General features: G+C 43.2%; 1 protein-coding gene across 1 annotated transcript in view; it reads left to right on the top strand.

Annotated features, from left to right (window-relative positions):
- Window positions 1–22,406, top strand: part of LOC137915990 (rab effector MyRIP-like) — a 51,329-nt gene that overhangs the window by 10,485 nt on the left and 18,438 nt on the right. The window contains exon 2 of the mRNA XM_068759112.1: window positions 12,803–13,024. Coding sequence (XP_068615213.1) covers window positions 12,803–13,024 — 222 coding nt within the window. The remainder of the gene's footprint in view (window positions 1–12,802; window positions 13,025–22,406) is intronic.

Raw genomic sequence — 22,406 nt, 5'->3', positions numbered from 1 at the left:
AACATAGCTCCAGACAGCGACGTGGCTTCAAGCATTAGACCAGACACCACACCACAGAAAGTGCTGACTGAGTGTGTGTGTGTGTGTGTGATTAGACACTGATTTAGAAGCATGCTGATTGGTTCATGGAGTTAAAGTGGCTGTGCCACTGTTAGCGGTGATGGGGCGTGTGAGGCCTGGGTCACTGCTCAGCGATGCAGCAGAACACGAGGGCTCAGCATTTACGACCTGTTTTTATGTCTGACTGTTTAACGGCCAGAAGTCATGTCAATACACGGGACATCCCTGTGGTACCTGTAAGCTTCTGAATTGTGTGGGGTTTTGTTTCTTCTTCTGCATGATGAGCAATACCCCAGCTCACTTCCAGGAGATGATAAATTAGGTTCATTAATGCTGCTGAAGGACCTTGTTATTTCCCTGCACTACTTTAATAAATGCATGGCTTCAGAACTACAGGCCGAACGCACGCCTGGATGGATTCTGACAACAACAATAAAGTAATTTCAGCCTTCTTAGCATATACCTGCTGTTATGTGCTTTTATTTAAAGTGTTGTTCCACCCAGGTAAATTACACCATCGGTGCTATTTTAGATTAATGTTGGAGCAAAAACTCTGCACCTTCTGGGAACTGAGGTAAATGTCTTACAGACTTGCTGTGCATGCACAAACAAAATAAATAAATGCCCTTCCTTATGCACAGATACTGTGTGTGTGTGTTTTCTATAGTCAGCTTGTAATGTAAATACAGCTATTGTATAATATTTCATTTGCATTTTCAGCCTTTTTCAGGTCATTTCCGTTTTACTGCTGCTCTAAAGTGTCTGGTTTTCAGCATAAGAAGCTGCTGTTCATTTGACAAAAAGCCAGGTATGACACAATAAAAACAATATTTGTGATCATTTTGAGAGTTTCAATTTAGTTTAAATCTTTTTAAAGTCCTGTCTAGTTAAGTGTTTTTGCTTGGTCAAGTTTAAACTATTTTGTTCTTCAAACTGATTTTAGAACATAGTCAAGAAAGGAAAAGAAGTTGAGTTTAATAATGACCATTGTATGCAAGCATTTCAGCAACAAGCAACTAAATTAACAGCTAACTGGTAGAGCTAGACGAATGACAAAAGAACAGAAGAAAAATATCAAATTTAAATGTGTCAGATGTCCACAATTCTGAGTCCATTCGATGTGGGAAAAGGGAACTGTTTTCTACCTTGTTTACGACAACAAATTCATGTCAATTTTGTGTTTTTAATTCTGTTAAGTGCAGTTGTGGCTTCTTCAGGCCTGGCGTAATGGAATAATCAGTAGGGCACGGCGTGGGATTTTCTCATGTAGTCACAGTTCCATGAATATGTAGGATTTTAAATCCAGCAGAGATTCTGGATAAACAGAAAGAAGTTCAAATTTGACAAGGAAACGGGAAAGACCTTGAGCGCTACATTTTGTCTCGACTTGGCAGGTTTCACACGTTTGTTGTGTCTTGTCTTGGTTTAAGCACTTAGCTGTTGAAATGGAAGATGCAGCCGTGCACTTACTCTCTATTTCTAGCCTAGATTCTTTTAACTATTGCATTGCCACTGATCGTAGATTAATGGATGGATAAATGGAGGCATAGATGAGAATGTGGCTGCAGACTATTGAATTGTCTGTATTTCTGTACTTCTTTTCTGTTTTTATATTATGTACACTGTGTAAAGCGACTTTAAGTATCCAGAGAAGCGCTATATATATAAAATTTATTATTATTAGACCTGAATAACTGACAAACCAGACTGAAAAATCCAATCTGTGCTGTGTTTCATTCACATTTCACACAAGACCAAATGATTTAAATGGTACACTCGTATAAAAATAATAATAATAATAATACATCTTGCTGTAATTGTTGTTTTCATGCAGACCATTCTCAAGGTCTCACTGAGCAAAGTTTCATCTCCAGCAGACAGGGGATCTTGCTGTGTGTGTGGTGGATTGGTCTTCTATCATTTATGGCCCAGCTTTACATCGGTGGCAGTTTATTATCCTAATTCTCACCCTCTTCTCAGTCCAAGTTAGGTACATTTAGGAAGCAATTGTAATAGGAAATGTGCTCCACGGACCATTTGATTGATTTACAGGCCATGCCAAGGACATAACAAACACTTAGACATGAGAAAACAAACACAATGCCATCGAGACACATCCTGCCATACATCTGCTGTGACTTGCATTCTGATAGCTGTGTGTTATGATCTCTTAAACAGCCCGGGGCCATTTCATATTGCAGTACAGTAGCTTTATTGATACTTTTAGTCTCAATGGGGAGTGACGTGTTCCAGACAAACCCCTGCGTAAATAATTCAGCAAATAGTTCCATCCTTTGAATGAGTGCTTATGTAAATGTTTAAAGAAATTTTACAAGAAACACTTTTTCGATGCAGTGAAAATACATTTACTCTACTGCGACCAGCAGCTACCATAGAGTTTGGTTATTATTGCTTTTGTCAGCTTTGTGTTGTAGATAAAAGTGACAGATTTAGAGTGAAGGGGAGAGAGGGCAGATCAGAAATCAAGGGAAACCCCGAATATATGGGGTAAGAACAGAAATGCTGCACTAGATTTGTGTCAGCTTTATAGCTTGAATGGCATATTCCATAATTACCTTTACCTCATCTCCCACTATCCCTTGTGCCACCTTGTCACCATAACAACAGTGGCACCCACTAATGACTTTGGCTTCATTTTCATCTGATGGAAGATTTAGGATTAGGATTCAGCAGCGTTCTTGACTCGTACGAACACATTTTTCATTATTGCATTACCCGTCAAAAGGAGGACTTCGCCGCTCGGCGTCGCAGAAACCACATGATTTCAACCATCGTTATCTCGGGACCGGACTGGCTTCTCTTCTGCATACTGGACGCAGAATTTTGCAGATGTCCAATGACAATCAAAACTCTATCCACTCATCCTCAAATTAAAGTGGACATGCTCATAACCAGCAATGTGTGATTACTAAGCTGCTAAACCCATTTTAATATAGAGATTAATGTCTAGATATGGATTTGTTCAGCTTTAGTCTGAACGCAAGGTTGTTCATCTCTGCATGTCAAACCATCTTTGCTGATACACATAAACAGGGGCACATAGAATAATGTGGTTAAAGCTGCGATCATGAATGAGGCAAAGGGAGAGTATATATGAATGTACTGAAAAGCATGGTGGAAACACTGTTAGCAGCTGCAGCTGGAGAAGGTACTTCATTTGGGTATTGTTCTTTATTGTGAGTATTGTTCTTTATTGTGAGTATTTTCTAGATGGTAGGGAGTCAGAGGGCTAGACTTTTAGAGTCCTTTCTGCATCTTCAACAGGTATATTGTCGTCACCAGTGTCATACTTTTAAACCAGTCCTTTTCACTCAGATGAAATATTAGCCTTCACCTGCAGGAGGATGAAACTTGCTGCTCAGCTGCTGTGGAAAACCCTGAATATACGTGAAATGATGCATTTTGGATGAAAATCATTTGGTTATTTTGCCATTCTTCACAGACTGTACTAACAACATTGTCACCTTGAATCCAGCTATGACTCATCCAAGTATGTGCGCACACAGAAACACTCACAAGTGCAAAATGATCGTCCTTCTTGTGTCTTCTCTATTCACTTCTCATCTGGAAATCCCTGTTTGTTTGCTCCAATCCGCTCTTCCTCCCCCCTCTGTCTGCCCTCCCCGCCTTCCTCTGACTTCTTGATTTCATTCCACATTTACTCCATCCCGCTGTGTCATTCTCCCCCAGGATGTTCCGGTCATCAGTGCATGTTGCAGTATATCAGTTGCTTGAGGCAACAGTATTGCCTTCTGATCTGCGGTCATTACGTGGGCATTTTAAATGCAAGAGAGACCCCATCCCTCTCCCTTCAGTGTGTACCAGTGCAAAAAGGAGTGGTGTCCCATGTTGCGCAATTAAAGGATGACTTTCTTTGATATATATTTACTTGCTTCCTTGCAGATGTTTGTTGAGAACATTGATTCTATAGCCTTCCATTAATTGCACAAGTAGAAGCAGGTGGAAACAGCTCTGTCTTAAGTTTTAAAATACAGATGGGAGCAGCTCTAAGCCTCACAATGAACATATTTAATCACCTTGGAGACCGCCCAACTTTCTATTTGTCCTCGATTAACCTCTGCATCAATTCTCACTCCAGCCGGGTACACGGAGTTGGAAACCCTGTGCTAAACGCGTTGCCTCTTGTGTCCAGCTTTATTCGCCATGCACAGACGTGAGAGTTATAATCGAATAACTCTGTAACTGCTAATCTATTCAATCTCATCTATTTGACATGCAACCAGAGCTACGGAGTGATTCGTTTAGTTTAGCAATTACAAACGGCTCACTTTTTTCCCCTCTCTCTGACGTTCAAAAACGCATATGGTGCCATGCATTTAATTAAAGGAGCCAATGCCCCCGATCCCCCCCTGCTAGTCTAAACTAATTATGTACTGGCTGTACAAGACAAACAAGAGATTATTGATCTTCTCATAAAACTCTGGGCCAAAGAGCAATTAAATAAACGCTCCAAAATGTCAATCGATTAATTTATCCAGAAATTATAGGTATAGGATATCACATTTTACAAGGAATGCAAGAAAGTTAATTGATTTTCTATGTGGCGTCGTCAGCTTCCCATTTGAATGGCTGATAAGAGCTTGAATTGCATCCAGTCATTCAAGAGATGTGTCCATTTCTGAGGCTATTTATGCTGAGATGAATCAGAGCCAGTTCTATGCTCTGTATCTGAATCAATTCTAAACTCTCCCTTAGAGAATACCATCACTTGCTCATTGTATCTATGCCTGCCAGGTTAATCCTCATTAACTTCTACAAGACGCTGGAGGGAATAGTTTGTCAAATGAAAAACGACACTTGGCGCACTCTTTCAAACCAATGCGGTGTCCTGTGGATTTTAATGAAGGTTGATCTATTCATCACTGTAAACTGGGATCCCCTGAAATGGGATGCATTTTGGACCCAATAAATGTGCGACCAGTAAATCTACTGGTTGGAAGGCTGGTCACACTATTGATAATCAATCAGTGGTATTTATATTTGTTTAAGGCAGCCCCATACATAGCAGTGGAAGGGAGCTGACGGCAATCAGATGAGGCAATAAATGGTTGCTATCCAGGCTGTCTGCTCAGCTGAGGGTTGAGGTTGTGAAGGTTGACACTCGCTGATGGTGAAGTAAACACACAGCGTGCCCGTGCATACAGACGAGAGTAGACTGCCTGCCAAGTCTCTGATCTGCCAGTGCTGGATCTCTACTCAGCGCTCAAGAGACGTGCCATATCAGTGTGAACCGAGTGTGAGAATGTGAGAGAAATGATCATTCTGGGATGATAAACTGTAAAGAAGAGCCACTTACTGTCGGTAATTTCTGCAAAAATGTCTCAAACATTCAGTCAAAATGTCATCACGTAATAATATAAGAGATTCTGGTAAAAAAATAATATTTAATAGACCGTAAGATAAAGTAATGCAATGACTTCCCATCACTGATTTAACTAGATATTACTAGTAACTGTTACTGTAGCTGACTAACTTGTAACAGTAAAAGTCGTCTTGAATGTTATTGCACCAAATAAATATAAGTTGATTTCATTTTACTGCCTTTTCATCCTATATAAGGACATCGCATCACAATGTATAGCTGCTTTCTATGGATCTGTTCACTGAGCTTTTTTTGTGGGTTTTTTTGCTTCTGGTCTGGCTACACTCTGATGAACAAGTGCAGTAATTCCCGAAGTAAAGCACTTTTAAGTCGACTATCTATGTGGTTCTAACCCCCAAAGTAGCTCCAGCCATTTCATTGTCATAATCTTATTTTAAAAAGGAGTGTTGCGGACTGGGGCGAGGGGACCCCAGGGAACAGAGGACAGAGACGGGGTGAACGCCGAACTTGTATTTTACTGAGGCTCGTCAGAAAGCTCAATGTCCTGGAGCTGCACACAGGATAGCGGGTCGGCTGGAGCCCAACGAAAATAACTGGGTAACAGAAAGACACAGCCGAGAAGGAAAAACCAAAAAGCCAGCTCTAATACAAATCGCTCACAACAAAAGGAAAACGCTGCGCACGACCTGGGCGCACGGATCAGCTGCGGTCGGCAAGGCGAGGCGAGGCGAGGCGAGACACAGGGACGGGGAGCGGCAGAACAACGTGATCCAAACAATAGTCCGACAGGGAGGAGTGGGCGGAGCAGGGTTTATGATGGCTGGTGGTAATCTGTCTCAATCCGCCTCAGGTGTGTCCGGGGTGACCGCAGCCAATCCGCACGCCGCAGGTCCTGGAGTGAGAGGCAGACACAGGTGTGCGTAATAAGGCAAATCATGAAGTGCAGCAACATGACCCTCACAAGGAGACTCCTGTCGCTGTCCTTTATGTTTGAATGTGATATAATGTGAAATGGCAGCTTCACCTTGGTGTGAAGCCGGCGTTTGTTGGCTGCAGAGCTCTAAGAGAGCATCTAAAACAGATCTAGGGAGGCTTAGTTGACTGTTGAACATAGGAAATGTAAATGAGGGCATCAATTTGCATCTCTGCATGTTACAGGTGTGAATGACCTGCAGCGAGTTCACGTTGCCTGATACGTGCTATTGGACACAGTGTGAACATCGCTGTCTTGTTGACTCTATTGATTTGAAGCCTGATCTGTATTATCATAAAGCCAATATGCATGTCTGCTAGCTGTGGATCAGGGCTATTGGTGTTTGATCAACACTGATCCAAACGTGAACAGCTAACACACAAATACGTGCCGTTTTCTTTCTCAATATTCGTTTTTTCTCTCTCTTTAATCTTCCTAACTGGCTTTCTTTCACTGTGCCCAATGAAGCACTCATTTACCATTACCAACGCAAAATGCACTGAGGGATGAGGTGCAAGTCTGCCTCCTCTTTCTCCTTAAGTCTTTCTGGTGCTTAAATCTGAAGTGCTATGCAGTTCCAGAAATCCTCCTTTCTCAGAGTGCCAATCGATAGCTTTGATTCTCCTGTTCAATACAGCAGTCCTCCGTCTCTTTCCCCAACGCTCATCTGACAAACGCTGAACCTGAAAATGAACCACGGTCACGGGTGTCAAACGGAAGTCACAGTGTAGCTGCTGTGCACATTAGATTCTGTCTCCTTATGTGTGTAATGGCTTCTTCCACCTGCTGTTGCAATGTGTGTAACTGATTTGTGTGTGTGTGTGTGTGTGTGCGCATCACTTTGGGTGTTTGGTGTCATGTGACATCTGTCAAATTTGTCATGGAGCCCCACAGACTACGCCTCGTCTCATCCAGCTACGCACGCACACACACACACACACTTGACAGGTGAGCCGTGGCTCCCTGTCAGGCTTCTTCAGGCTCTAATGGAGCCCTGGAGTCCTGGTCAGGACAAAAGCCCAGACTCTCCGTCATGAGAGATGGAGGTTTAATGACTGCTGTTTTAAAAAATACTGGGGTATATATAGCCTGTCAGTAAGGGAGGAATAATTATATTTAACAATGGGATAAACTGAGGGAGAAACTTCTTAAAGTAGTTTAGTGCATGGTTTAGAATGAAGCAATTGTTGAACGTAGTTGCTGCAGAGTAACTATCCAGAGTAGCAGTCGTGTATCTCAGGTCATAGCTCAGGGATGGGTCAGTGTTGCACGAAGGCAGAAGCTGATGAATGTCGTCCCTAATAGATTTGATTTTGTTAACCTAGAAGTTCAGTTTAGTTCTCTAATTTGAAGTGTTCCTCCATTGATATGTAATTAAAATAATTCCAGAATGCAAAACAAATTAAATGACCTCTAAGCTATCTCTTGCTGTGTTTGTAGTAAAGAGTCTTAACCCCCCCCCCCCCCCCCCCTTTATCCCCCCCTCATTTTCCCTATGCTGGCTGAACACTCTGAATGGAAACCTTATCAGCAGAGCACACATTTGACTTTCATTGTTTCCCAAAATGAGAGCTTGTTAGTGGTCGGTTGGATAATCGTCACAAAGAAGAGGTGGCTCAGAGAGAAGTCAACCCATGGATTTATTCAAGCTCTTTTCGAAGAGGGGCGTGGTGGGGGGGAGAAGGTGATGTAGGCCAAATATACAGTACAATATGGTATAGAGATCAGCCAGCAAATTAGTCATAGCTGTAACACACTGTTTTACTCACTTTTATTCATTGATGGAGAGGAGCAGGCAGATCTTGCATCAAGAAGATACTTTACAAAAAGAGTTGCAGAAGAGAAGATCACAGAAAGTGGATCAATTCTGGAAAAAGAAACGGGATGAAGCCTCTCGCCTCTCCTCTCTTTTTCAGCATCCTTCATGGAAAAGTCACCTCGTAAATTGAACATTGATCCTGTTGTGCTGTGGAGAGTTATGATTAGCAGCTTTCAAGGCATCTATGATTCACATGTCTTCTGGTGGCTGGAGGATGACAAATCAAAAGGCCAAAGGTCAAGACGGCCTTGTGATTGAAATACATAATCTATGAAGCACTAAGGAGTGTAATATTCAGTGCAGCAATTAACCTGCTGGATCTCATGGCAGAGACCTACAGATGTGAATATGGGTTTGAAGGTAGGTCATGGCCTACTGGGTTTATTTCCCTCCATCACTGAAGTCATTCATCCCTTTGTTTTACAGACAGCACTAGTCCGAATGAATTACTGTGTTGGCGCAGGTCAAATCTCTCCCGTTAACGGAGATATACCAACTCTGATTGTTGGAGTTGGGCGGCGCTGTAACTTCTCAAGCCTGTAGCGGATGAGAGCGCTAATGAGCTGCACTGCAGCATGAAAGGGATTTCACTAACGAGACTGTGGGGTCATTTGGGTTCAGCCCGTTATCTGCCAAATGTTTGAAAGAGAAAAATGCAGACAAATATACCCTTTGCAGATGACAGGAATGTAACTGCTTCAGCTACAAGCAATGTGATTTCAGCTCAGCAGCCTTCCTACACCTAATCAACAGCTTGCCGACAATCCCGACGGCTGAACACCAGCAATCCTGTACCTTGAAATGTACGGCCCACGTGCCAGTCTGCCACTGCATTGCAGAGGAGAAAGTCAGTAGACATTGCCTACAGTCGTTCTCTATGCTCCCTTCAAGTTGGATAAAGTGTGTAACTCTGCTTTACCCTGTCGGGGGTCCAAATGCAAATTTGGTGCTTCAATTGAGCCAAAATCTGCTTCCTTTCCCGTCGCTTTTTCCACGGCGGAACAGATAAGAATTCTTCCAGCGCTAATGCATGCTGTGCACAAAGATAAAAATGCCTGCATGCACAGAGCACGTCCTCACAGGCGCACGCACACGACGCACAGAGTTAGAATCGCCTCAGGCCTAAAAACAGTGGGAAGTGATTCCAATGCAGGGATTATTACTAAGAGTACAAGCACAAAGAAATCCACTCGGAAAGAGTAAAGGGACATGTTCACATTTGAAATTGTCCACCTCATACAATCGAAAGGCTCGATCGATTTACGATTAACAAGTGCATTTAGCTATTTTGCGCCTGAAAATGCAGCCTTGATCAATGGAAGCTCACAGGAGTCGGTTTACATGCACACGTATGGGGCAGGTGTGTTGGTCTCCGTCTACGCCGGGGCTGGGATGCTGAATCGTAGGTGCGGGGTCGGGTCTCCGCCACAGCAGCCAGATCAAAGACTCTCTAGTATATTGTCCACCCCCCCCCCCCCCAACATACCTTCGAGCCTAACTCTGTGTGTTAATTTACTGTAAGAAAGAAATGGAAAGAAAGGTGTGGGAGAAATGAGAGGACTCAATGAGCGATGGGAGGGAAAAACAATTCCATAGTCCTCCATCACAAACATTGGCCGGTAGGGACAGACTGTCAGAATTACACCGCATATCATTAAATCCACATCTGCTGCCCTGATTTTAAATTATACATTGAATTCAGCCTCGCCAAGCCGCGATGACACGTCAACTGCACAGACTTGTGTGCATAATAAACAGTAATTCAAGAGTTGATTTCTTATTAACTCTTTGCTTCCAAATGACTTTGCAGTTGTTGCTTATCTTCAGACCAAAGCAATAGATCAACTTGAGTAATTAATTATTTTGCTCCATGAGCCTGCGTACCGGGGACGTTAACACGCGACTTATGACTCATTTAGCAGACACAGAGGGAAGAGAAAAGAAAATTGCCTTCGATTTGTGGTTAGTAACACTTTTTCATTTTTTTTTTTTACATTCCCTCCTCGCCCAGACTTCAGGTATTAACGTCCCAGTCCTTGATTCCGAACAGTTCAATAGAAAGAAAATGTTAATTTCCTTGTTTCAAACCTGAGCAGTTGCAACTATAGAAGTTCTGCCCACAGGGGCTATCACAGATATTGATTACATGTTGAAATGGTAAAATGTAACTTGTGGGTAAATGCTGACTATAGAGGAATTCATTGATCAACCAACAGAACATCAATCTGACAACTAATTAGCAGCTTCAGTAACATTTCAAGCAAAAAAGGGTAATCTTCATTAAATATGTGACACTTTTTTACCCTTAATGCCTATAATTGATTCATTTTCCATGAATTAGTGATACGTAGTGGAACCTTTGTATAGTCTGGAAGTTGCAATGAAACAACTGTGTTAAACAATCAAAAACAGTCAATGGCTCTTATACATAATCAATCATACTCAATGAGCAAATCTATCCTACAGAGTGTGAATGTGATGCGATGAACTCCTATAAAACAAGAAAACTAACTGTACCTCGCCAGCACCTGGACGACCTGCATGTCTCTGCAGACGGGAACAGGTTTTTATGTCTCATTAGCAGAGACGTGAGTTAATGTGATGGGACGTCAGGCATGACAACCCCCGCCCCTTGTCCTTGGGTAAATGTGTGTGTATTCTCCCACTCTTGTCATTAAATTGCCAATGCTAGCCGTTGGAACTGTGCTGTTCATTAAACCCCTATCACAGAGGCAGAGAGGAGAAATGGATCCTAATCAGAATGGAGGGGAATGATTTCTGAGCAGCTGCTTCTCCGTGTCAGTGAGGCGCTGCATGCATTTCTGCAGATGTCTGGCTTGACTTGGCGTTATTCTGTTTGTGGGAGTATCGTTTTCCAGGTTCCATGTCAGCATCGACCCAATCGCTGCATCCCCCCACACACACACCATTTTCCTCATGACCCTGTATATGAAATGGTTTGTTCATCTTGCTAATTATTCTGCCTCTAATGATGCATATGAAAAGCTATCAGCAAGATGGCAGAGGATCTGCTTGAGGAGCAGCTATAATAATTTAGGGAAACAGGAGATTGCAATGCCCCCCCCCCCCCACAATAGGCTGCATTTGATGTTCTATATGCTTTGGAATTAAAGTTCTAGATATGACTGTGGTGTATTTTTACTCGGATGCATATTCTCACATGTGGGTGTGTGTAGGATAATTCTCCGTGTTTTGCATGTCTGACTGTATTCTGATAGATACGGTTTGTTTTCTCACAGTAAAATATATATTTTTTTGCATCTGATCTGCCTGCATTTTTCTGTTAACATGCACCTTCTCATGGCATCTAGAGGATCAGTGCAAACAGCGTGCGCTGTAACCGACGCGTGTTTAGTGTGTCAAAGAGCAGCTTCAATCATTTACTCACTGCTCGTTCAAGCTTAACACTTTGCTGCAACCTTCCCTGGAGCAGCAGCTGGATCGCTGCATCATGGCCTCCATTCACACCTAATGACAAGTGATGTGCAACAGTGTAAACATGGCATGTGTGTAACTGATGCAGCCCTCGTCATTGTCGTATTATTTTAAATGCAATCGACAGGAGAGGAATACTTAACTTGTTTTGCATTTACACCTAAACATTGAATAATTCACTGTGAGCCTCTGCCTGTGGTGTGTTGCTCAAGCAGCATAAATTTAATTGCAGGGAAAACCACATGTGCGTAATTTATGTGTACAATTTACATTATCCAGCCTATCCTTTACTTTTTTTTCCAGCTTTGGCTATCTAGAACTTTAATAAATAAATACATTACAACACAACATCTGACTGAATTTGCGTAACATTACACACAATTAGATGCATGCAGCTGGTGGGATCTCACTTTCAGCTGTGTTGGTGGGTTTTCTAAGAGCAAGATTTGGTCCAAGTATTTCAGTCCATAATCCTAATCAGTCTTTTAGTCTGAATGATTTTCTGTGGCGTTAAGATTAGCGAGACTCTGCTGCTCGTAATGGCTCCTTCAACGCTGAGGTTTTTGGACTGAAGCCCGAGCAGCTCTCCAGCATGACTCGGTAGGCTTTTCACGGACGCTGCTTTTCTCTCGGGGTAGTTTCATGTGTACGAGTTTATTTAAGCACGATTCATCATCCTCATCCTCATTATGCCACCCATGTCTTAGTTAACGGATGCTTTTTCGCGTGCGGATGTCGGAGATGTTGCACGCCCTGCTCTCCTCGGCTGTATTTTGACTGATGTGGGAAAAACGAGGCATGACAGGTCCTCCCAAATTGAAATGTCAGCCATCACATTAATTCCACAGAATCGGTGTAAGAGAGAAGGAGAGGAGAATGAGAAGTGTGTCCACCAAATCCATGACCCCTTATGTCTTCTCCTCTAAATGTTTTATACCCCACGCTTCTTTTAATTTTGAATTTACTGCAAAACCTCCAATTATACTACATCACCGTCTTCTTTTGTCTCTCTTTCTACCTCTGGATCGGACGATAAAACACCCTCTCATTCTGTCTTCCCCTCCCCCTCGTGCCCTCTCTCTCTCTTTCGCTCTCTCTCTCTCTCTCTCTCTCTCTCTCTCTCTCTCAGTGAGATGAAGCAGGAGCTGGCGGAGGAGGGCAGCAGATGCTCCATCCTCTCCAAGCAGCACCGTTTCAACGAGCACTGCTGCATCCGCTGCTGCGCGCCCTTCACCTTCCTGCTCAACCCCAAACGCCTGTGCCTTGACTGCCGCTACAACGTCTGCAAGACCTGCTGCACCTACAGCAAGAGGGACAAAGCCTGGCTCTGCTCCGCATGCCAGAAGGGCAGGTTAGTTATTTTGCACACAATCAGATACACACTGCTGGAGGAGAAGGGGTCGGGGGGGGGTTAGACTAATGACTGAGGATTGAATGGGATCGAGAGAAACTGTGAAATTGGATGGGACTTAAGCAGAGAGGAAATGGACACATGGTAAAAGTGAATCGGGAAAAGAAGGGTAGAGGGAATATGGAGAAGACGGATGCGAGAAGAAAAAAGTGAGAGGGAGCACAGGACCTTGACGGAATCCCTCTGGCAGACAAGGATGTTTGATTTCTGAATTTCATCGCTGATATTGACTTTTATTTGAAAATGGCTCTTTTCAGCTTTGTTTCCCTGCGTTTTTAGAGATTTCCTAGTAGTTTCACTGAAACCTGAACGAACAGATGAAGCTGTCACCGTAAATGAAAAGGGTAGTAGATCAGCAATTAAGGGAGATATGGGGTTGTCACCTAAGTAGACATGAGAGGACCATTTGTGCACTGCTGGAACAACACATAGAGAACAATGTCAATCCAAATGGAAGATTAATAATAATCATGCACGTTATCGGTTTGGTTTTCTGCAAAGATTCCCACCGTACCGCTCCAAGGCAATGCGTGAAATCCTCGATTTATTGGTCCTATTTTTATTTCCCTCTGGTTGTTTTGAGTCTTTTCATCACACCCTTTATGCAAAGTAAAAATTGGAGAATTAGAGAAATGAACAGAGCCCACATGAATGATTTATGGGACAACAGAAGACGAGCTGAAGAGTCAGGGGAATTTACCACAAGCTGGTTGCATCTTTGTGTGTGTGTGTGTTCTTATTAAATGGTCTTTAGATACACACGTCTGTCCAAAGCCTTAGGAACTGTTCTAGTGCTCCAGCTCATCGGGTGAATGCTGAGATATTTCTGTCTGGGCATCCAAGGGTGGGGCGTTGTAAATACTGTAGCGCTGGAGCACGAAGAAAGCACATTTCTTTTTGATAGAAAATGGGTTGGCCCTTTATTTACTCCCTACCTCATTTTTTCTTGTTTCTTTTTCATTGATTTTCCACTGCACAGTGTATTGAGTTGACTCGCTGTCCAGAGACCGAGTGTGAGAGGCAGGAGGGTGGAGGAAAGAAGACGAGGAGCAGGAGGAGGGAAAGGGATGATGGCAGTCAAAAGCGGTGGCAACGTTTGCGTCGATCATCTCCTCCCTCGATCTCTCCTCTTCTCCCGTAGCTCTCTGAGTGCATATCTGCCTGGGGCTCAGTAATGTTCTCATTAGGGGTCAGGTCTGGTTTTAGCGCAAATCACTCTGCCTTTGGGTGGAGTCGTGCCATTTTTAAAAAAAAAATTCAGCTTGCATGAGCTTTATGTTGCATAAATAAAGACAATGCAAACAATATTCCTGCTAAATAGTCATTCTACTTGAAATTGTACTGTATTTTTAACAAGTCCTTACATTATTTTTAAGATTTGTAGGAAAGACCTCATAAAATTTTATCATGGTGCTGCAATATTTTTTTATTTGGTACAAAATACTAGCTTGAAAACATGCTATATACATTTGTAATGATAAATCAGCTGAATGTCTGTGTTGGTCAGCTCTGTGAGGGAATTCTGCTGAATTTATAGTCAAAATCAATTCGCAGAAGGGCGCAGACGGCCAAATGGGCTCTTTCAAATGCTCCCGCTGTCAGTCAGCATTCACACTGGAATCGCCGTCGGACATACAAGCACAATCTGTCTAGTAAGGACAGCAGATTTGTAGTCATTGCACACACAGACCCACTCCAAGTGACCCATTTGCAAATTATATGAACACAAACATGACCTACAGGCACATGCATTGAGTCTATAGTCAATAATGCCCGATAATTACCTTTTGCAAAGGTGTATATTAAATCAGTTTCATTTGATATCAATAGGATGTCAATGACAGAAGGTGTATAGAAAAGAAAAGTGAATCCGCAGCTTTGTTGTAACACTTGCGTAGCCTTCGGAAATTCTTGTTCATGCTCCTAAATATACACAACCATGCATCTCTCTCCTGAGACACTGGGAGAAGCGTGGCCAGTTGGCGTCTGCTGGAATTAACAACCAACCTCGGCCCGTGGTCCACAAAGAAGAGCACAGACTCAAAATATACGGTAGCAGACAGCAGCTGATGTAAGAAGTCAAAAGCTTTTTTTTCTTTTTTGTGGAAGCCGATAAGTATTTATTTTTTTTCCTTGTTCAGACTCCGGGACAAAAGCAGGCTAAGAGATTAAAGAAGAAGAGGGGGCGGGCAGGAGAATAAAAAGCACATTAGGAGATGACAAAGGACGAAAGTGCTTGTCCTAATTATCTGAGAGCTGGAGCAGCATGAACATCTCTTGTATGTTTCCATTCTCACATCAAATAGTTTATTTTACCCTACTCTCTTAGTTTTCCGATTTCTATTCCCCTCTCTCATTTCTTGTCCTCTTTTAAATTCTAAAATCTCTCTCTACCTGACGACGTCTCCATTTACCACATTTGAGTTACTGCACCTCTGTGCTTATTCTGCAGACACTGACTTCACGGTGCCTCTCTATACTGTCCTCAGGCCATGATGTACTTATTGTGTGTGTGTGTGTGTGTGTGTGTGCATTTAAAAGACAAACTGTCCTTACCATTTTATGGATTTGATAATCTCATTCTAGTGCATGGCTGCAAGGAGATTATAGCATCTGCTGTAGACTTACATTATAATTATGGTGCACGTGCATAAACACTCAACACGGGTCTGCTGGAGCCTATCCCAGCTGACTATGGGCGAGAGGCGGGGTACACCCCGAATGCGATTCCAGTGCATCGCTGGGCCACACAGACAGGCAACCACTCACACCTACGGACAATTTAGTGCGATCAATTCACCTAAATTGCATGTTTTTGGAGGTGGGACAAAACCAGAGAACCTGGAGACGTCCCACGGGGAGAACAAACAAACAGATAGGATTCGAACCCAGTACCTTCTTGCTGTGAGGCTACAGCGCTACCCACTACCGCCGTGCCACCCCACTTGCCATCCAACAAATCTTATATTTGGATTGCATTTATATCAAGTTTTATCGAGTTTTTTGTGCATTAAAATTAAGACAGATTGTGATAAAGATTTTTTCTTAATTTAAAAGTAAAAAAAAAAAAATGTCAATTAATGCGCATAAACATCACACAAAATAAGCAGGATATGTCTTTTTAATTAGAAACCAGAGCTTTCAACTCCATGAAGTTGCTCTGCTGCTGCCAGACGTACGCCTGCAGCTAGGAGATGCCGTGAGTCCCCGGGGGAACCGTTTCTGTCGTCCTTGCCGGGTATTTTTATCAGTGTGGGTGAGCAAACTAGTCTCAGATACAAAGGATTTGCCCTATAGCACCAGGCTGCAGATGAAATATGTATGCACCGCCCCCGACGCCCCAGCTTTAATAAGACATGTCTGTGTCTGCGTGTCACAGCTGGATGAGGAATGAATTGCAGAACTTCAGTATAGAGACAAAAAGCAACTTGCAAGCCCCAGATGATGAATGGATTTCTCATTTGTTACTACAACAGCAGCAAATTAAGTGGATGTGTGCACTCATATTTCATGCGGCAGACGCAGCAAATGATATCAGGGTTTGTAAAGAAAAAAATTCATTTCAGTCAGCGCACTAAATTGACTAAATTCTAATCACTCCCAAAATGCATACCCAGGAAGCAACTCGTTGCTCTACTGCAGGCACAGGAAGGAGACCTGCTGATCAGCGACTCCCTCCTCCTCCCTCTCTTCTCTCCTTCCCTTGCGGCCTTGTCTTGAGTCCAACTGCAGCTGACATGGTAGATCACCAGTCAGTCATAACTCTTGATGGTGATTTGCACTTTCTACCCTGCCATTCGTTAGGTCTCTGTGTGTTCCGTCTGGGTTCTCCGGTTTCCTCTCTAGCGGTGTATGGCATTGTTGACGCTTAATGAGGTGTGAATGTCAGTGTGAATGGATGCTTGTCTCTCCATGTGGACCTGTGCTGAATACGTGCCCTGCCTCTCACTCAGTGCCAGCTGGGATAGCCCCCCCCCCCCCCCTCCTACCACCCAGCACACAGTCAGGCATGACAGCAGGCTCACAAACATTAATATTCTTATGGAGACATGATTCTGACTTAGATTTATTTCAGTATCTCATTAACTGAAGTCTGAAATCACGTTTAAATTCTACTGCTGTAGTTCATGCAAGAGATTCCTTTAAATAAATTACTACCGAGTTACTACTTCTACTACTGTGTGTGCGTGTGTGTGTGTGTGGGGGGGGGGGGGGGCTTTCTGCATTGAGTCTTCTCCCGGCTGATTTGTGACTCCGTGTGTCCCGTCAGAGTGTTTTTCTCTTCAGGGGTTGAGCTTCAGCAGCAGGTGATAAATCACTGCTGTCCAGGTAAACATGTGACCACACACAAACACACCTAAAGAACTGTGGATGTTCTCTCTAGTGGGTGCCTTTCTTTTTGTATTGATGAGTGATTAATGTCTCTCTGCCTTCAATGGTCGGTCTCCAGCTTCTAAACCTCCTCTGTGTGTGTGAGTGTGTGTGTGTGTGTGTGTGTGTGTGCGTTGACACCTCCTATCTGAGCAGCATTGCCGGTCCAGTTGAGGGCATACATGCATGTTTTCCTGCAAAGGAAAGGCCTTGATGAAGAAATACGTGAGGCTGGATACAATCTGCACAATCTAAATTTACATTGAGTTTAATTGTTTCCTAGATGCACCAGAGAATTAAGAGTCAGTTTGTTTTCTCTCTAGCTGACATCTCTGATTCATTTATTTTACCCAACTTTAATTAAACACAATTGTTGCTGGTAAATATATCCTCAGTATTTATCTGACTGTGTGACTTTTAACAGCAGCTAAACCTCCATCCTTCTTCAATGTGGAGTAACATCTAGTGAGATTCATCGCTAATGCTATCATGTTATTTTGTGTTATTTCACTATAAATGCATGTTGAATTGATAGAACCCCCCCATGCTGCTGGATGAATGATGAAATATATTCTCTTTAACTTCACCCTTGACTTATTGTCTCACTCTCTCGAACCCTCCTCCCTCCTTCAGGCTGATCACGCTCTGATCTCCTGCCTCAGTGAGCTCTGTGCAGCTTAAAAGAAATAATATATTGGCGCCGCAGGCTTCTCCTTCTCATAGCACATTCTTCGCCTGTCAAGCCGAGAGCCCCCTTTTAATAAAAGTGAAATACCACTGAAGGAGTATATGAATAGTTTTCTCATATATCCTAATGTTTCCAGTTATGCTCTCATTTTCATTTATGGATTTGAAACACCATTCAACGCGATGATTAATGGTGCATTTTTAATTAATGGTGCATTCGCTCCAATTGCTGTGGTCTGTAAGATGTTCTGTACTTTGTTCTGGTCTAGCCGTCTGATTACTTGAACTGTTTCGAGTTGTAATTGATCCGTTCTGACAAATGAGCAAGGCGTTGCAACTTTAATTGTGTTTTTATTTTAATTAGGCATTGTTTAAACAGCATTTAAGGACAAAATATCTGCTGCGAGGTATCTGGGCTCGTTTCTGACCTTAAATGTTTCTCTTATGCTTCAGAAATATGAGTCAAAGGAAATATGCGTGATAATAAGTCCATTACTTATTCTGAAATCACTGATCCACGCTGAGTTCTCTGAACTTGACACACCTCACGCACACTGTGGACTTAGAGACAAATGAGTGTAAAGGAATTTCAATTTGGTGAGTATATTAATGTCAGTGTACCACACACACACACACACACACATACACACAAAATAATCCGTTGTGCACTGTTCCATTCCTCTGAAAGACCTGAGCCTATATTTTATTAGATGCTCCATCCAGCATTAGTTTCAGCAGATTATTTTACAGCCGCGAGTCTGCCCGTACATTGTGCTTCCCAATCTCAGCAGGTATTGACTTGGCCCGTAGACGGAGAGGATCACCTTGATGCCTGCTCTTATCACACTCAGCGGTCACTGATAATGATCCAGCCCTTCTCTACTGAGAAGCAGAGAGAGAAGGAGTATCCAGCATTCTAGTCCTCCCTCGCTTCATGGTGTGAACGCATTAGCATCCTAATGCAGTGGAAGCCCCCCCCCGGCCTGCAGCATGATGTGTGCTTCTGTGGGCAGGAACCTTTACATCCCCTTTGACATTTTACCCTACATGAGCGTTCTATCTGGAAGTGTTGTTTTCATTGAACTTTGTTTTGCCCTTGGATCTTTTTTTGGCTTCCAGGCTCCACTGATGTTGTTGAGGGATGTCTTATTCTAATGGTGGATTATTTAACAGATAAAATCGAGCAAAGATTTAAATGGTTTCATTCATAAACGTTGTGGCCACAATATGATTCAGGGATTAGTGAGAAATAAAAGAAAACAATGCAATGCAGCCTCATCGGTGGCACGTGTAGGCGACGGGACAAGCCAAGAGAAGGGAAGAAAATAAGCAAATGCAAAGAAGAAGAAGAATGGATGCAAAAGAAGAAACGTTATTTCCCCGGTTTGGCTGGTGAGCCATACCCCTCTTAACCACATCCATCTGTCTCCGTCACCACAAACTGGTACAGAGAAAAATGCCAAGCTCTCAAGGAGAAGGAGGGATGAGTAAACCTGTGTGTGCACACATCTAGCGTGTGCGTTTGGTGATCTGTGAGCCCAGCATCAATGATTCATCGTTATCTGTCTCCCACGCCCTGTCTGCCAGACCGAGTTTGGGAGAGTGTTGTTTGTTCTGCACCAGCATGCATCTTATTAGATTGAAGGTACAGTCACATTTGCCTTTCGTCCACCTGAAGTGCCCCCCCCCCCCCCAAGAAGGCTGTGACATCACAGGTCCAACAGAGCTAGTGAAGAACTGCAAACAGTCTATTTGAGTGTGATTGACCAACCAGAGTGACAGAGCACCATAAGAATAATCAGCCCTTCGTTTCTATTGGCAAACTTTGAAAACTTGCACAACGGTGAACTTCGGCCGATGAGTCAGCAGGGCCCGCGACTGAAACAAACAAAAAAGCATTCTTTCATTTCTGTGCATTTTCTGGGAATATTGAGTTTTGTATTTTGCAGTATTTGTGAAGATTCACTGTAGTGCCAAGACAGAGTGCAGTAAATGCACATGCACATGAAGAAGGATCAATAATGCTGCTTGCCTTCGTTTTGGGTGATCAATTGTCAAAATAATTTGTTTGTTTGGATTTTCACTGTGTCCAATTGTAGCCATACATTCTTGCTGTGATGTAGCCAAGACAGAGTACCTGTCCGTAACCAATCATAGTTGACGATTCTTCATAACTGGTGTGATGTCATAGGTAAAGCGGTGCTGCAGACGCTCGGGACAATCATGTAAACAGCGTCGTGTGATGTAGTAAGTACGATACCGGAAATGCCCAGGCATTCATTTCCAAAGGAAAATGCTTCCAGACAAAAACACAATAAAATAAGTAGAGGATCTATTTACGCAATGTAAATACCTTAATCAGAGGAAAAACAGAGGTCTCTCAAATGTAATCTCCATTCATAATACCAATGAAACCTCCTCGTAATGCTGGTGTTAGTGATCACATTAGTGGGTCTCTGTTTTAAAGCCATGTCTACATGAGTCTTTGCTTCCCGTGTGTCAGACCCGCAGCACGACGGTGCTCTTGTCTCTGACAGGCAACAATCAGCTCTTAAAAACATGACAAGCACTCGGTGGTAATCTGATTTCTCCTGTCCAGCACGCGGAACAACAAAGCTGCGCTCGAGACAGAAAGGACGCTGGAAAATTAATGGGGAAACGTCCTTAAAACCACGAAGGAGTGCTGTGTCTGCATCATAAGTGAAACCTGTAACCTCTTCTAATCTGGAGAGTGTTTTCATTTCTGCTCAGTCAGCAGGTCGTTTAAATCAAATTGGTCTGAGCGTTTGTTGCCTTTTTCCTAACAGGTGCCTCGATGTGTGCAAAGTAAACTAGATTCTTTCCACGGTTTATTTATCAGGCTCTCTCACGCACAAACATTCCAACAAATCTCAAAAGAGCAACTGCAGCCGAAGGCGGACTCTCTGCTGCTTCCCCCCCCCCCCCCCCCCCCCCCCCCCCACGTTTCCGCTGAAGATTGATTCACATGGATTATATAGAATGGAGATTTTGCTTTGAAAAGGCACCTCTAAAAATAGATCCCTTGGAACAAATGCCCCTGTAGGCCTTGGGTCCGTGATGCAAATCAAAGCAGCGACCTCTTTTCTTGGTCATTGTGTCATTCTTCTCCCTACCTGTCCTCTTTTTCCCCAATCTCCCACCGGTCCTCAGTCTCTATAGAAGTTTGGTTTTACCATTCCGCTTCCTAACAGGTTGTTAAGACTGGCCCTTGCATTGAGCTCTGGCAGGTTCATTCTATTCCCTTGTTGTTCTGTTTATCCTTTAAAGTGACTTGTCTGGGATTTGAATCGACCTTCACCCATCACTTCCATACCCCATTCTTCACCCACAGCTTTTGCGTTTTGTTCAGTGTTCCTCTATACTGGTCAGGTTGTCATCCAGTTGAGCTAAAACCTTTTGGATGACAAAACATTTACCTGAACTACGGCTTTAATTTCTGGGCTGAGGTGATGAGGTTAAGAGAATGAAACCGGAGTTAAGAGAGTGACTTTAAAAAATACCCGACCAATATTGTATCGCCGTCGTCAGCTTTTGCTTACAGCCATTTGCCTCAGTCAACCTCTGATCACATATTAATTTTGGCTCCGCATGCAGTGATAGCTGAGATAAAAGCTGCACGGAGCTGCAGTTTTCATTATCCACACAGAATAGCCAGCTGGAGAGAGATTTGAGCAGTGGAGAACGTAACCGCAGTCTGTTCTGCCGCTGTATTTCCCACATCCCCGGACTGCTGCTCGCTCCCTTTAAAATCCCATGTGGTACTCTGGCTGAGCGGAGATTATCTCACTGTCCCATATGCTCTATACAGAACAACCACACTGAAATATATGAACATATACTTTGAAACCCTGCCTATGCAACTTTTGATATTTTATTTGGGGGGGGACATTTTGGAGCATTGACCTATATCTGATTCCCCTTTCATCCGTCCATTCTGAAATAGCCAACATGTGCAACTGCAGAGCAGGGATGAGCGGGATGATCTGGTCATCTGGCCAGCTCTTACAGGAGCCAAATTGTCAAACTGTTTCAAATGCTGGACTACAAAACTGTCTAAATGTTGCAGTTGTGTTATGAGTCACCTCCATAAACGCTCCTCTCCTTCATGCAGAGTGGCAGCAGGAGAAACAAACTGTTATTGGCTAGTTAACAGTCACAGAGTCTCGGAGAAGGCCGTGCATGAGATTTCAAAACCACAACTATTGTTGAATTACAGAAGGAATTGGACTACTGTCAGCACTGA

The sequence above is a fragment of the Brachionichthys hirsutus genome, unplaced genomic scaffold (assembly GCF_040956055.1).
Source record: "Brachionichthys hirsutus isolate HB-005 unplaced genomic scaffold, CSIRO-AGI_Bhir_v1 contig_421, whole genome shotgun sequence".
In the NCBI taxonomy this organism is placed as follows: domain Eukaryota; kingdom Metazoa; phylum Chordata; class Actinopteri; order Lophiiformes; family Brachionichthyidae; genus Brachionichthys; species Brachionichthys hirsutus.
The sequence above is the reverse complement of the archived record's forward strand: the minus strand, read 5'-3'. Positions and strand labels throughout refer to the sequence as shown.